Source organism: Tetrao urogallus (assembly GCF_951394365.1).
Source record: "Tetrao urogallus genome assembly, chromosome: 1".
Classification (NCBI taxonomy): Eukaryota; Metazoa; Chordata; class Aves; order Galliformes; family Phasianidae; genus Tetrao; species Tetrao urogallus.
In genome coordinates, this window is record NC_136813.1 from 7828107 (window position 1) to 7844408 (window position 16302).

General features: G+C 41.2%; 1 protein-coding gene across 2 annotated transcripts in view; it reads left to right on the forward strand.

The window, feature by feature from the left end:
• TMEM135 (transmembrane protein 135) overlaps positions 1-16302 on the forward strand; it is a gene marked incomplete at both ends in the record, with an annotated part of 164805 nt that overhangs the window by 134577 nt on the left and 13926 nt on the right. For both annotated transcript variants that reach the window (XM_079549202.1, XM_079549203.1), the window contains 2 exons: positions 14062-14103; positions 15705-15851. In XM_079549202.1, coding sequence (XP_079405328.1) covers positions 14062-14103; positions 15705-15851 — 189 coding nt within the window. The remainder of the gene's footprint in view (positions 1-14061; positions 14104-15704; positions 15852-16302) is intronic.

The window sequence follows — 16302 nt, forward strand, 5'->3', positions numbered from 1 at the left end:
TGAAGAAAACGATACAAAGGCTTTGGATATTACTGAAAGCTGAACTTTTTTTTTTACTGTAGTGGTGTCAGAGCTGAAGGAATAATTCATGGTACAAAACATTTGTGCACTGGTTTTCTTTATCTGCTGCTAAAATGTGTATCAGTAGCAGATCCAGTGTGCCGAAGTGTATTTTTGTATACTACACTCTTTCCTTAGTTTGCTATCTTTTGTTGCCTCAAATGGAATTAAATACAAGTAGCACTGGGAATTCATGATATTTGTTCATTAATCATGTCTCATAAAGAGAGCTCATCTCAGAGCAAGACAAGGGCATGAAATGTCTCCGGAAACATTCCATACAAGAAAACTGGCACCAAAAGGCAAGAGTGGGTCTCCTGCTTAACCTGGCTGGGTGTGAACACAGCCGTCTTCATTCTCAGAATCCTTGAGCTGTTGGTCACAGCTGACAATAGTTCTTATGAAATGTTGACTTTGGAAGAGGTGCCTGGCACAAACAAGTAGAACACTTACTCGCATTGGCTGTATACTTTATCAAGTTCACACGTGGTGGCAGAAATGCTTCATGGCCGGGCTCTGTACTCTCCTCTGTTGGGTTTCACAACCAGTACAACTGTGTCACTTCTCCAGGTGTGTGCTGTAGCCAGAGGGATTTATTTACCTGGTTGAATGTCTTCTGTTGGTCTATAACGGAGGAGCAGCAGGTAGCACTATGGGGTACTTTGTGTTCTCATGCTGGAAGTTCATATCCCAAATTGACCTTTGCTCTTGGGTAGCAAACATAAAGCAACACTTTCTGTTTCACCCGAAGTTACTGAGTTTGCAGTCATAAGAGGGGCTGTTTGCCACACTATTTTATTTGCCTTCCAATTTTCAAGGACAGCAAGGTACACTGAGCTTACTGTCATTGTGCTCTTTGTGCTGTCTAAATTTCAAGTTAGTATGACTGAAATTTCATGGTAGATGGAAAAGCATTGCATTTGCAACTTCAGCATTAGAAGGGAAAGAAAATTTTAACAAGAAAGAAGCAAACTCAAAGTTAAGACGTACCCACTGTTCAATCTTTTTTCTTGCTCTCATGCAGTATTTCTTCAAGGCTTTTTTTTTCCAGCTGTATGAAACTCAGGGTGACCTGAGGGTGACCTCAGTAGAGCAGTGTCTTCAAATTGAGAGTCCCTTCTGCATCCTCTTTCAGTGTTTCTCTATTATTATGCTGCTGAATACATACAGGCCTTCTGGAGAATACAGTTATGGAGGATCTTTGCTTTACTTTCCCCCCTTAACAACCACTTTAGGTTCTGGAGTTGTTTTAAGCATTGTATGTTTAAGAACATATAAGTTAAATATTATCTTAACTTTTCTGTCTCTTAAAATAGAATAACGGGGCTTAAAGAAATCATGAAAGATCATCTATTTTCACTTATACCACAAGGAAGTGTCACTCAGTGCATTCCTATCAAGTGTCTGACTAAGTTACTGCTTAGAAACTGCAATAATGGAGAGCCTGTGACATTCCTGGACAATCTATTCTACTCAACCATTTTTGTCTTTTTTGACTCTCTAATCTGAATGCCATGATGCAAACTTAATGTATTACTTTTTCTCCTATCCACCACAATCACTAAAGAGAGCAGCAAACACAAATAGCAAAGACACATCACATCCTGCCCACTTCTTTCCTTGCCTCAAACCTTCTTGTTTCCTTTTCTAAATGTCAGCTATTTCAACCATTCCTTACTACAATTCCATTGCTCTATTCTACATTCCCTGAAACTAATCCACCCATTTCTTGAAATGTGATGCGTAAGACCACGGAAGTGTTCCAGATGATAAAGCAGAAGAATTAATTCATTGTTGTGTACATCCCAGTGCAACTTTTGATTTTTCACTCCTCACAGTCCTAACAGCTCTTTCCAAAGAAACGCTGATTGTTCCTTGTTGCTTCTTATCTCTATTTGTGGTTTCCACCTACATATGCCATTGATGCCTAGAATCCTATTTTTTCCAAACCTCTCTTTTCTGTTTATAGTCCTTTTCTGCTTGGTATTAGCTACAGATGTGGAAGGCATACTTTCTGCTCTGTCTTTTCTCTCATTGCTGAAATGACTGACTTGCAGACATCCAGGAGAGGTGCTTATGGAGCACCACTTAGTACATCCTTCCAGTTGGTCAGAAGCTGCTGATAACTGCTCTCTCACTCCATTTGTCTAACTAGTTTTGTATTCAGCATGGATCCTTTCCATTAGACTGTGCTGCAGGGTCCAAATCATGACTCAAGTCAGTACTGCAACACATACTGCTTTTCTCCTCCAGTGACAAATTGTCACCCAGTGTTAAATAAGTTTTATTTAATTTTTTGCTAGTTTTATGTTGATTGTTACACATACCTTAATGATTGTCTTTCAGATGCTTATAAGGCACCTTGAGTCTAGTTGTGTTGATTTCTTACAGGAAACACCCTCCTCTGCAGCTGAACTGCAGTTTTATCCAATTCGTATTTTTCTGCATGTATGCTATTTAACGTTTAGCTTTTTTGTCTTTTGCTATAAATATCTTGTCTAAAGCATATGAAGCTATGTTAGTTGCTGTCACACTGGTGGTTCATAATCATTCTATAATTGTCCTCTAAAATGAGATTACTGGCTGCAAGGAAAATTAAGATAATGCCACATGGTTACAGTCAGCAAAAGATGTGAACTCATCACAAGAATGCTCCTTATGTTGCTGGTTATCCATGCTTACCTTGAATGTAAGGCTGAATACAATCTTCTCAAAATAGCAAGAGCTTGGAGGGTTTGGCCTTATTTCTTATAAAAGACCAACTTTCTGTGATTTTCTAGTCATGTTAATTCCGTGTGAGATAGATCTCTGGTGGAGACACAATTTCGTTTCAGGTGACTTGCTATGTGTTTGTGGCTCAGCAGGGGCATGTTGTACTGGCCGGTTCCAGGGCTCAGTGTAACCACTGCTCTTCTCAGTACGTTTCAGTTGAAAAGCCAGTTTGGAGAGAGAGGCTGATACTTCTTTCACTGATACTATTAATATCTATGCTGTTTTATTTTACTGGGGTTTTTTTGTTGGTTTTTTTTTTTTTTTACTCCAGTGAGTGAGTGCACAGGAGTTAGCCAGCACCCAGAGGTCTCTGTATTGATGAAATGCAACAACAATTTTGTGCATGGTGTCAAAATTAAAAAGCAAAAAAACAAACAAAAAAAACTTCATCCCCCTCCCCAAAACAAGCAGGCAGACAGAAAAGCACAAGAATAGAGTTCTAGAACTGTAGAATCCTTAGAGTTGGAAGGGTCCTTTAAGGGCATCTCGTCCAACTCCCCTGCAATGAACAGGGACACTACAGCTCAATCAGGTTGCCCAGGGCCTGATTCAGCCTCTCCTTGAAAGTCTCCAGGGATGGGGCATCAACCATGTCTCTAAGCAATCTGTTCCAGTGCCTCACCTCCCTCACTGTATAAGATTTTTTCCTTATATGTAACCTAAATTTACTGAACTCAGCCATAGCATGGTCACTACAGCCCAGACAGCCTCCAATCTTGATGTCACCAGTCATTTAATTTGCATTCATGGACAGCAGGACCAGTATTGCATCTCCCCTGTTGGGGCCATCTATTAATTGACTCTGGAGTTTGTCCTCAATGCATTCCAGGACCTTCCTGGATTGCCCACAGCTCACCGTGCTCCTTTTCCAGCAGATGTTGGGGTGGTTGAAGTCCCCCAGTAGGATGAGAATTTGTGATCACGTCTCCTGTAGCTGGAGGTAGAAGGCCTCACTGAAGGCTCCACTTGATCAGGATGGCCTGTAGAACTGATCACAAGGCTCCCTTTGTTGCCTCAATCTCTGTCACCCATAGGCTTTTGGCTTGCTCATGACTATTCTTTAGGGACAGCTCTTCACATTCTATTCCTTTCCTGATGCAGATAGCAATACTCTCCCCTCCTTCCTCACCTGTCCCTTCTGAACAGCTTGTAGCTGTCAATAGCCATACTCCAGTCATGGGAATCATGCCACCAGGTTATGGTGATGGCAACTATATCTCAGTTTTCTGTTAGCACAGTAGATTCCAGTTCCTTCTATTTGTTTAGGGGTCCAAAACTAAATGCAGTACTCCATGCGTGGCCTCGTCAGATCTGAGTACAGGGGGATGATCACCTCTCTGCTCCTGCTGGCTGCACTATTTCTGAAATGTACACGTTACACTTACAGTTTCTGATTTCCTTGCTTGCATTCAATCCTTGTGTTCATGCTTTGCACCTGGGAGAGACTGGAAGTAACACTGAGAGAAAATGAGATGAAGAAAGCTGATAATTTTCTGAAACTCAGCCAACCCAAGAACTGGGACACCATGACCCAGCCCAGCCGTGTTGGCAGTCTGAGCACGATGGGACCGGCAGCATGTGGGTACTGGCTCTGCACAGCAGCCTACCACCACCTAGATATTTGCAGAGTAAATTGTGGCAGATTTTATTGGAGTCATAAACAATGATAGCAGCAGTCAACTTCCTAGCAATAATTTTTGGAAAGTTTTTTTCATAACTGCCATCATCATTCGCTAAGTTAAATTACCGAAGCACAGAAAGTGTTTCATGGTACATAATTTTAAAAAATCTTTTCTTTACAATTTTGGGGATTTTTTTTTTTTCCTGGTGATTGCACACATTTGTGGTATTGAGTTCATTTTCTGTTTTGCCATTAAAACTTTACAGTGGAAGCTTTACAGTGTTTCTTATTGTTCAGAGGCCACATTCTTGTGATTATGAGAGTAAGGAAGAACCAGAAGTCCATTGCAGAGATAATACCCCACCCATAAATGACAAGATTTAGGAGCAGTTTCTTAAACTTTTGTTGGTGGTGTAACTTTCTATTTCCAATACTGCACCTGGATGTGCAAAACAAAAATACAGTCTCTCTGAACAGCACTGCTGTAATTTAAAATAAAACTATGTTAGAGTAAAGTTTAGCCCCTTGTGTTTCTACATTATAAGCCAGCTACTAAGGAATGAGTTTCTGTCGAAGCGCTGAAATGTGGTTCTCAAAGCAATGTTTTCTACACAGTGCACAAATACTTTGTTCATCCTGTGGTTCTTCAGACAGTTTTGAGAATGTAATATGTTCTCAGGAGTTGATGGTTAGGAACCTTAGAGATGTGTCTACACAGCACAAGTCAGAGATCTGTAGACTCCAGAGTTTACTGCAGCAAAATTCATAGTTCAGTCACCACAAGGAAATATTATATTATACGAAATACAAGTTCAAGTCTCAAGAAATTTTGCAATGTGTTCCTTTAGCTTGGTTGTACCAAGTTGAGGATAGGGCTCTTTTCCCAATTTACTAGTAATAGGATGAGAGGTAATGGCCTTAAGTTGTGTGAAGGGAAATTCAGGTTGGATTCAATTATTCATTATTCAAAATTATTTTCAGAAAGAGTGTTGAGGTATTGAAACAGGGTGCCCAAGGAAGTGGTGGATTCACTGTCCGTGGATGTGTTCAAGAACCGTGGAGATGTGGCAATGAGAGACGTGGTCAAGGGTGGTAGTAGGCATGGGTTGATGGTTGGACTAGATGATCTTATGACTCTTTCCAACCTTAATGATTCTATGATTCGATGAAATGGATGCTGCCTTAGTGCAAACGTAATTAGAACAGTCTTCATGATTTCTGCATTGTTATATTTTTTAGTAACAGTCAAAATCTCACTTCAAGACAGTGTGTTACACATAACAACTCACTGATCTAAAAGGAACATATCATCAACCTAATTTGTCAATGGCCTTGACATACTCAAAATGATTGCTAACTTCTTTAAAATCTTTTTATAGCTTTTGATTTTGTTAAAGGTTTATTCTGATTAAATACTCCTATTTTATTAAATGTCAGAGATATGGCTAATATGATATAAAAGTCTAAATGGACATTCTCCTCGTAATCACATTTTCCTCAAAGCAAACAGCCAAACACTGCCCTCACAATCCAATTACAGAATCATTTGGGAAAAGCAAATGATGCATCCGTTTCTCTTGAATGCTTAAGTTTGCCAGTTAATCTTTGTGGGAGAGGTGTAGCCAACTGGAATTTGGAATCACCTGTAAATAGCAGGATGGTTAGTTGAGAACACAGCTCCAAGAAGCTTAGCTGTTGCTTTTGTTTGTGTCTGTTTTTTCCTCTCATTGCAGAGAGCCAGTAGAGAAAGACAGTGAGGAATTTGGCAGTAGATAAATTTGGCAAAGGGCACAGCATAACAAAATTACTGCATGTGCCACTACGATTTAAACCAAGCCAAACTCAGTTTGAATTTAAAATTGTTTGGTACTGATGTCCTAACAGCTCTAACAGGAATCACACAGCACCAGCACAGCCTCAGAGGTGGATGTAGGCAGGGGTGTGTGTCAAGGTGCAGGTTTCCCCATCTGGGGCTTTTCAGGCAAGATTTGGGGCAGGGAGCATCGCTGCCTGAGTCATCTGGCTGCACATTTCAGGGGCATTCATCTCTCCGAAGAGATGAGAGCCTTGTAAGTAGCAGGGTAATTAACAGCACCAGAAATCAGATTTTGTATTTGGCATTAACACACGGAGCTCGATTAACGTGAAGCGCTGATTGATAACAGCTTTGGTTTACAGCTCAGGATCCTGTATTGTGCTTTAGTATATGCAGCTTTCTTTTCAACTGCACCAAACTCTTACCAGATTACGGATGTTTTCTAAATAAAAAGTAATTATCTGAATTTATGCAGAAGCTTAATAGGATAGGAGCTCACTGTTGCCTATACTGATTGCCATCTCCTTTCTTCCCAACTATTACAAAAGGTGCATTCTGTCCAGATCTAGTAAAAGCTACATGGTTTTCTGTGCTGCCTTTGCCCTTCTCCTTAGAGCTGTCACTGCTCTCTCTTTTTTTCATTCATATATCTTTAAGTATACTTTTACACTCACTGCATGCAGAAGTCACTTTTTCAAAAGATCATCTAATACTGAAAATATCATGGATGCACACGTTTTGCATTTTATTTAAGTGCACAAGTTTAAACTCTCAATTTGATTTCAAAATGCAAGCAATGAGAATTCTCTTTGCATTTATATCCCAGCAGCACGGCACGTTCAGTGGTTTGGAATATGATTTTTAAAACTTTTCTGCCACAGCTTTTCCAGCTTCTACCTGTTTGTAATCTGTTTCTAACATATCTTCTGAAAGCTACAGGATGACTTTACTGGGGTGTTGGGGGATTGTTGTTTTAATGACCCCTTGTTTTATGGACCTGTGAGGGAATACAGAAAAAATTATAAATGTTCAATCCACAAAGGGGGAAATTTGGAGAGAAAATCCAGTTGTAAATCATTTTTTTTTCTTTTAAAGTTGCCTCTGTGAGTTTCCTCCACACGAATCACAAGCTGTGTCACGTGATCCTGTTCAATGGTGGAGATGATTGCGGTTCTCTTTGCCTGCATCCTTGGGAGGAGGAGGGGAAGAGAAGGGTTTTCATCAGTTTCCATTCCTTTTTTTTTAAATTATTTTCTGAAGCAGCCTTAGGGTGCCATTGCAGAGGTGCTGTGCTCAGGGTGCTTGGACAGTCAGGGAGCCTCCAAGACAATAGGAAGAGAAACTGATCATGGTCCTGGGAAAAGATTGGATATGGAGATTGTGCATGGAAGGGAGGAGGAGCTTAGATTGGATACTAAGGGGAAATGTTGACACTGGTGAATGTTTTTGCTCCCAGCATTTCCAGGTACCTTGATACGGTGATTGCTGGGATTCTCTAAGAGGAAAGATGCAGCCTGTCTGGATATGCAAAAATGCATGCACATCCATACAAGGGACCTGAACATTGTTTGAAGTATATTTTTCTTTTGGGAGTAAAGTGGTAAGCAAGTTTTAATGTCTTTACCTTGAGTACTATGCTGTTTTGGGCCCCTCACTACAAGAAAGACATGGAGGCCATGGAGTCTGTCCAGAGAAGGGCAGTGAAACTGTGAGGGGTCTTGAGCACCAGCCTTATGGGAAACAGCTGAGGGAACTGGGATTTTTCAGTCTGGAGAAGAGGAGGTTAAGGGGAGACCTTATCACTCTCTACAGATCCCTGAAAGGACGTATGTTGTGGTGAGGTGGGGGTCAGCCTCTTAGCGAGATAGTGATAGGATGAGAGGGTATGGCCTCTAGCTGCACCAGGGCAGGTTCAGGTTGGATACTAGGAGAAACTTCTGCTATGAAAGAGTGGTGAGGCTCTGGCACAAGCTGCCTGGGGAGGTGGCGGAGTCACTGTCCCTGGAGTTATTCAAGAGCCATGGAGATGTGGCACTGAGGGACATGGTTTAGAGTGGTCACAGTTGTAGATGAATGGTTACACTAGATGATCTTAAGGGACTTTCCAACCTTAATGATTTTGTGATTCTGAATTAATTGAAATGGTCATAATCACAAAAAAAAAAAAAAAAAAAACAACAACAACAAGAAAAATTCATTGAATAATCAAAGCAACCTTATCATCTGTGAGGCAGACATGCATATTGGAACTAGATGAACTTAAAGGTCCCATCCAACTCAAACCATTCTTTGAGTTTGATCTCCAGTACCATGTGTAGTAGTAGATCTGTCAAGGAAGCTCCTTAGTGTTCAGGTGCTGCTCAGCTGCAAGTAGTGCCATGGATCCAAGGAAATCACATCTAAATGTCTCTGTATTCCTACTTGGGTATTGCAGTTTTATATTTGATTTATTTTATTTCTGATAGGAAAACAAATCTTCCGAGATTTTTAGAAGTTGGCTTCTTACAGATTTATCTAAACGAGGACCAAAATGCCTGTTTGCACAAAATGCCATGTCACAATGAACAATAATCATGTTCTTCTCTGGTCCCTGAAGAGAATATTATTCTCTTCACTACAACCAGGTAATGACAAGTCAAAATAGTTACACCTCCAATCATAACTTTCAGAAATCTTTTTTCCACTTGAGAATGTGTATTCTTCCATGAAGAAAAATATTAGTAGTATATATTTTAGAAAGACATTTGTTTTTAGTTTCCTCTTCCCATCAGAATTGACTACAGGAGATCTTTTGTTAGCTTGAGTGCTAAATATTTCATTTTAAAATTGTCTTGCTTATAAGCAGTTATATCTGTGATGAAGATCGTATTGGTTAGGAGTTATTATTGGATGCCAAAGCTTTTTGGAAAATTTACATTTACTGATTAGTCTTAAAACAATTTAGTTCAACTGAGCTTGAATTAACTCTTCTGTTTCTGCAATTCAGAATAATTATGTGTGTCCTTGAATCTCAACTTGCTTTAAAATCCTATTTTTCAGTGACAATCTGTACCTTCGGTCCAGTAGTCACAACACATTTGATTAGCAAAGTGGAAAGCATAAGACCCTGAGAAGATATGAAAGAAGTACTGCCTTTTTTTTATTTCTTTTTTTTTAAGAAAAGGGAGCTTTTTGAGAGTAATAGAGGACAAATGGGAAGAGGACAAAGTACAAAAAAAAAAAGGATTTGACTTGGAGGAAAAGACATATGATTTGATTTTTTGGTAGTCCTGTGTAGAGCCACGAGTTAGAAGACTTGATGATCACTGGGGTCCCTTCCAACTCAGGATATCATATGATTCTAAAACAGTGGAGCAAAGGAGGAGATGGAAGATGAAAAAGAATTGGATGCAGAAGACACTCATCTCTGGTGAGGCCGCACCTTGAGTTCTGTGTCCAGTGTTGGGCCCCTCACTGCAAGAAAGACATTGAGGCTCTGGAGCGGGTTCGAAGAAGGGCAACAAAGTTGATGAGGGGTCTGGAGCACAGACCTGATGAGGAGCAGCTGAAGGAGCTGGGATTGCTCAGTCTGGAGAAGAGGAGGCTCAGGAGAGACCTCACTGTTCTCTATTACTACCTGAAGGGAGGTTGCAGTGAGCTGGGGGTTGGCCTCTTCTCTCATGTAGTTGGTGATAGAACTAGACGGAATGGCTTCAAGCTGTGCCAAGGGAGATTTAGGCTGGATGTTAGGAAATACTACTTGTCTGAAAGAGTGGTCAAGCACTGGAATGGGCTGCTCAGGGAGGTGGTGGAGTCACTGACCCTGGAAGTGTTCAAGGAATGTTTGGGCTTTGTGTTGAGGGACGTGGTGTAGTGAGCTATTGGTGATGGGTGGATGGTTGGACTGGATGGTCTTGAATGTCTTTTCCAACCTTGTGATTCTGTGATAACTCAGAAAAATGAGTTACTGCTGCTGACTGTTAACACTGGGGAGAAGATGAGAAGTAAAGATCGAGAAACAAAAGTAGGAAGATGTAGTAACCTCTCTAAGTATGTTAAAACAGAACATGGATTATCCTGCAGAGCTCATTGCAGCTCACAAAGGAGGGTGGGTAGCAATTAATTCCTAATAGCAAGGGGTTTAGTAGCAGGGGATGCAGACGGTGTGATCAGACACAGTCCCATTTCTTCATGATGACCCTCCTTCTCTGTGCAATGAGACACCTTAATGTGGAAATGTGGTCCCCCGGCTGGTCCCAGCAGGCAGGATGTGCTGCAGTAATGTACAAACACATGTCCTGCGCTCGCAGGGCTTCCTTCCCACATGGCCATAATGAGCTCTCTGTATAGGAGTTTCCAATTTACTCTTACCCTGAAGGATAACATAAGCAATATGGGAATGTCATTAAACATGGCATGTGGTGTTGCTGTGAGCTACTTTCTCCTTATGAGTTCTGTGGGTGAACGAGGACTTGTTTCCTCAGAAGGTTTCTTGTGCTGAGTACATCAATTGGTCACACAGAAAATCATTAGAAGGCTTAGGACAAGGCACTCTGATAAAAAAAACCCCAAAACATAATTGCTGGCACTCAGCCTTCAGCTCAGTGTGGGAACTTCTTCCCACATGACAGAGGGAGAGTGGTGTGATCCCATGTACAGCACCTCTTTACATACCCAAACATAAATAATTACGGTTAGTTCATGTCTCATTGAAAACACAGAGACTATCACACCCTGGCTCTCTTCCACTTTTGCTGTTTTCTTTATGAAAAAAGAAACCTGTGTGTGGCCATAAGTTAGATTTACGTTATAATTAAACATGATTGAAATCGACCCCATTTGCTTTTGTCTTAAAATTGTCCCAGTGGGGGAATGTGGAGAACCCAGATTTATTGCTGCATCTTCTCAGTTCCTCTGCTGCTCTGGCTCTAGCCAAAGCTGGGCTGTGAGCAGCGAACGATCCTACTCCGTTATGGGGTGCATGGAGCCGGACAGCGACAGCTGGCAGCCATGGGCTCTGCTGGCTTCGGACCAGGGGCAAATTCCCTTCTGATGGGAAAATTCTCTGCTGGTTGGCTGCAAGCAGATTGCGTGCCTTTAGAAGAGTGCTTACAGGGCAAAAAACGGTGCTTCCTTCCTGCAGCTTGAGATGGCTAAATTAAAAGAAAAGGAGGGGAGGTTTAGGTTAGATGTTAGGAGGAAATTCTTTATGCAGAGGGCAGTGAGGCCCTGGCACTGCTGCCCAGAAGCTGTGGTGCCCCATCCCTGGAGGTGCTCAAGGCCAGCTTAGATGGGTCCTGGGCAGCCTGAGCTGGTGGCACCCAGCCCATGGCAGGGGTTGGAACTGGATGGGCTTGAAGATCGCCTCCAGCCCAAACCAGCGTATGATTCTATGGCTCTTGCAAATCTCCCAGATTGAAAAATACCATTAAAAAAAACCAAAATGTTACTGAGATTTCTTCCCATCTCAGGGGAATCTGAAATGCTGGGCACATGAAATGTTTTTAACCGTGCTCATTTGCAGCTTGAATGGCTCACAGAGGTCAGCAGCAGAGTAGGGACTTTTTCACCCCTTGAGCAATGAAGCATTGAGTAAAAGTTATTATTACCAATTAGCAGTGGCCTGTATGAAGCAAATCATTAGTTTTAGTTCAGTTATTAGCAGCCAGGTGTTCATGAGAAGTACCATGTGCTACTGCCATTGTACATTAATAGTGCTTGCAGCTGCAATTGAGTCCAGTTCAGTGGATTTGGGACATCTCCATGCTGTCTCTGGGTGCTTTTTACCTCCACTCAAGGAGTGTTTTAAGAGACTGCGTGGAGCTTTCTTGTGTTGCTGCCAGTTTTGTGTGTAAGTTACTTTGGGAATAAGTAAGGGAATGGCAGACTCTAGAGCAGTGGCCTTCGAGTACCTGAAAAGAGCTTATAAACAGGAGAGAGGAAGAGTGACTTATTAGACAGGCAGATAGCAATAGGATAAGGGGGAACGGCTTTAAATTAAAGAGGGGAAATTCAGGTTAGAAGTTAGGAAGAAATTCTTTACTCAGAGGTCGATGAGGCCCTGTCACAGCTTAATCTGGTGGTTATCTTTGCTAACAGTGGAGAAATAACTATACAGAACTACTAATAAGAGAACAACAAAAAGAATAACTAACCACACCTCAATACAGCAGATATTTACTGCATAGGATTTACTCAACTTGTAGTGAGAATGGCTGTAAGAAATCCTTTTTCATGGTTTTTGGGGTATGGAGAGAGAGTTAGAATGTGGCTTTCCCTTTCAGTAATTCAGATGTCTTGTGATTTTCACTAAAGGCAAGGAGGGGTTTGCTGGGCACTTTCCATGGAGGCGGCAGGGCTGGGGCTAGCAGTAGCTGGGAGGGACATCTGGTGGCCGATCCAGGAATGGAGGCTCAGCCTCAGCAGCTGGAATGTAATTGCACTGTAGTGATTAAGGCAAAAGCATCCCCGTGTTTTCAGTATGATTACTTTTCTGTTTCAGTATGACTCTAGAAACACTTATGCATGTTTACATTTCATTTTGTGTATGGTTCTAATTTACTTGAAAATAGAAATTAAGGCCTTGTTCTTTAGCTGGCAAGGGTAGTATGTCCAACACCCGTAATAACTCAACAGGACCTTAACTTACAGCTGTCAGTAGGTTTAAAAGCAAACTCATGATATTGCACAGTGGTTCTGTGGGCAGAGTGAGTATACCCAAACCCTGTGCTTTTGGGCTCCCTTCCAACTCAACGATCCTGTGATTCTGTGATTCCTTTGTTTCAGTCTGTCAGTCCCCAGGCATGTTGATCCACCTTTATGTTAGACTATTACGAGAATTTCTTGCTTCCCAGTTCCATAAGTGAAGAATCATAAAATGTCTTCTTTGTGCCTGTGCTGTATTAAGTAAAGATGGAGTGGACAATGTTGTTTAAGATTACCTTGAACCCCTGTAGATCCTATAGACATCATCAGTGTTTTAGATGCAGGAATTTTAAAAGAGAAGCTGTTCAAGATGAGCTTTCTGGCATTGTGCAGAAGTGTCTCAAAGCTTTCTATGACATCTGCCTTCTGTTGAGAGTTTCAGAAGAGGGAAGGCAAGGGAGAGGCACACCATTTAATAATTGGAATGATATCCACCTGCATAGTACAACCAGGGAGATGGATCCTATTGAATGGCCAGTACCATCCATAATGCTGAGCTGGAAACTAGCCAGCACCTCATTCTGTCCTTCCTGCTGCTCTCCCATCCAGCTCCCAGCAGCAGGCATTGGCTGTGTGTGCTGCCTCCTGGGAGCCTGTATCGTGTGCTCCTGTAGGCAAGCATGGACTTCCCAGGGACTGCGTGGTATCTGTGTGCAGAAAGAGGAGGGTTGTGTTCATTCACTCTTGTTTATGAAGATCTTGCATTATCCAAATGGTCTTCTCTTACAGTAGCGTGTTCTTGAAGTGATGATGTTGATAAGCTACTTATGTTTTGTGAAACTCATCTCGACTTTTCTTCTTTGTCACATGAAATTGCCCATTGCTACCCCAGTGGTTCTGTCACTGTCCTTTAAAGATTTCGCCACTCTTGGTGTTGATAAAACAGAGAAGCAGTGACGTTTATATGCTTTACCCTTTGTTTCTAAGGCATTCCAAGGCTGTGGTGACAGCTGTGAGATTGGGATAAGCCACAGACTTGTTACAGACTTGCTGTTTTCTGTTAATGAGAAACTGCTGTTCATCCACAGCCCTTCTAAATTGTACACAACCTACAAGTCTTTGCTGCAAGCGGTCCTTTATAACAAAGATTGTTGTTTTTATGTTTCAGGTGCAAAGATGGCTTGAAGGGATTTACATACTCTGCACTGAAGTAAGTAAGGAGAATATTTCTTTGAGTACATAGCTTGAAGAGAAGATTTTGAGAAATTGTGCACAGAAGAAGCTTCATTGCATGGAACGAGTTCTCCTAAGAAAAAGCATGCTGTTATATAATTTTATGATGGGGAGGGGGGGGGAACCAGCATATTTGAATGCACAGTATGCTGGTAAGAGAGGAAACTTTTCATATTTTGAATCATAGGAAGGAAATGAAGACTCATGCTTGTGTATGTTTTTGAAGGCATGTTAATCTTTTTTCTTTATAAACCTGGGATTCGTGATTCACCTTATTCTCCTGGAAGGAAAGGGCTGCAGTGTTTTGACCTGGAATTTATTTTCTGTGTAGTTCTGTGACCAGCGACCAAATAAAGCATGGACTTCTGGCATATCCTATGTTACTAAACCTTGTATCTGCCTTGGTAATATTGACTTTCCTAGCGTTTACCATGGAACTCTTTGGTCGCACCCCCACATTTTATACAGAGTTCTCTAGCCATTGTGCCTTCTGGCAGAAGAGACATTTTTCTTATCACTATCTTAAATACTCTGCTACGTAGTTACCACTACAACAGGCCATGGTCAGTACCAGCTCACAGGTGAAGAGAAGAACTGAAGCCAAAGTCAAAGAAAGCGGAGCTGCCGCTGGTAGTGGAAAATATTTTATAGAATTTGCAGCCGTAGTTAGGCAGTTAAATAAGTCACCGTTGCTGGAGGTGCTCATGAAACATGTAGATGTGGCACTGATGGCCATGGTTAGTGGGCACGGTGGGGATGGGTTGATTGTTCAACTAGATGATCTTAATGGTCTTTTCCAACCTTAACAATTCTATGATAATGAATTCTGTACTCTAGAAATCTGGACACGAAACAATCCTGTGATGACCATCAGTGCTTTCTGAAATTATCAGTCTTCTAGGAGGTTCTGTCATAAAACAAATGTCAAAGATTTATACCTTCGCCACCCTCAAGAAAACTGCCAGAGGATTACTGACTTGGATTACAGTGCTAAGTGTTAGGAAACAGTGCATTTTGCCATTGTGACCTCCTTTGCCCTTGATACCCAGTAACTCTACACCTGGGATGAACTGATTTTGTTGATAGAGTGAACTTCTGGGCATAGGAGAACTAAAGATGAAGCTGAGCACAACAAAATTGATGCTCTTGGTGAGAGCACAACAATTTGAAGATTTTACAAAATTTTATACAAAATTTATAAAAACATCTCAGTAGTTATCAACCTTTCTGTAACTCAGTTTGCTGGAGATAACTGAGACATTTCACACATAGTTTCATTTTCTTATTTGATGTTTTTCTTTCCTATGGGAGGTGGATTTCCCCCGTAATGTTTTTGTGCCTGGTTTTAAACAAAATCCTGACATCGCTTTTGGCTGTCGTCTGAAGTTTGTGTTGGTGGATTAGTCTTTTCCAAGGAAATACAAGTGTGGCACCTGTCTGTTTTTGCAGACCTGTAGATAACTTCAAGTTTGTCTTACGGACTTTTAGAGATTTTGTTTTAGAGACTTCAGAGACTTTGTATATCTTTGAGTTATTTATGCAACTGTTGTTCTGTTTGTTTGTTTGTTTGTTTTCCAGATTCATTGTAGGGAAAGAAGAAATCCCTACTCATTCATTTTCACCTGAAGCAGCATTTTCAAAAACAGAGAGAAAAATGAAGCCCTGTGAAAAAATATCACAGCGAATGAACTTGTTGGCTCTAACAAAAAAGCTGATGGACAAAGTGTGAGTCAAAAGAAAGTAAAAGAGTAACAAAACAAAATGAATCATTCCTACTCAGCTTGTTTTAATGTTTAGATAGAGTGCATCTGACAATGTTTAATGATTCTTTTGCTTTGCATTTAAATGTTTTGCAATTCTTTTTTACCGGATAATTAATAGGAACAAGTTATGAACCCTAAGAAAAACAAAATTTAAGACCTGTTTGTCATAGCAGGGATTCAAAATAGCTTGCAGTGTGCAGCTGTCTAACAAGGCAGCGTAAGTTCAACCAGTTCTGCATGGTGGAGTGCAGTTTGCTTTTTCTGCAGCACTGGCCCATGGCATGGTTTCAGCAGTGCTGGTAGTGATATTAAAGAAGGAAAAGTGCACAGCAGCTCTCCTTATTTGGGTCTCCTTAAGTTACCACCACGTCATTTTTTTGGGGGGGACCCACATCCCTGTATTCTAAGAACAG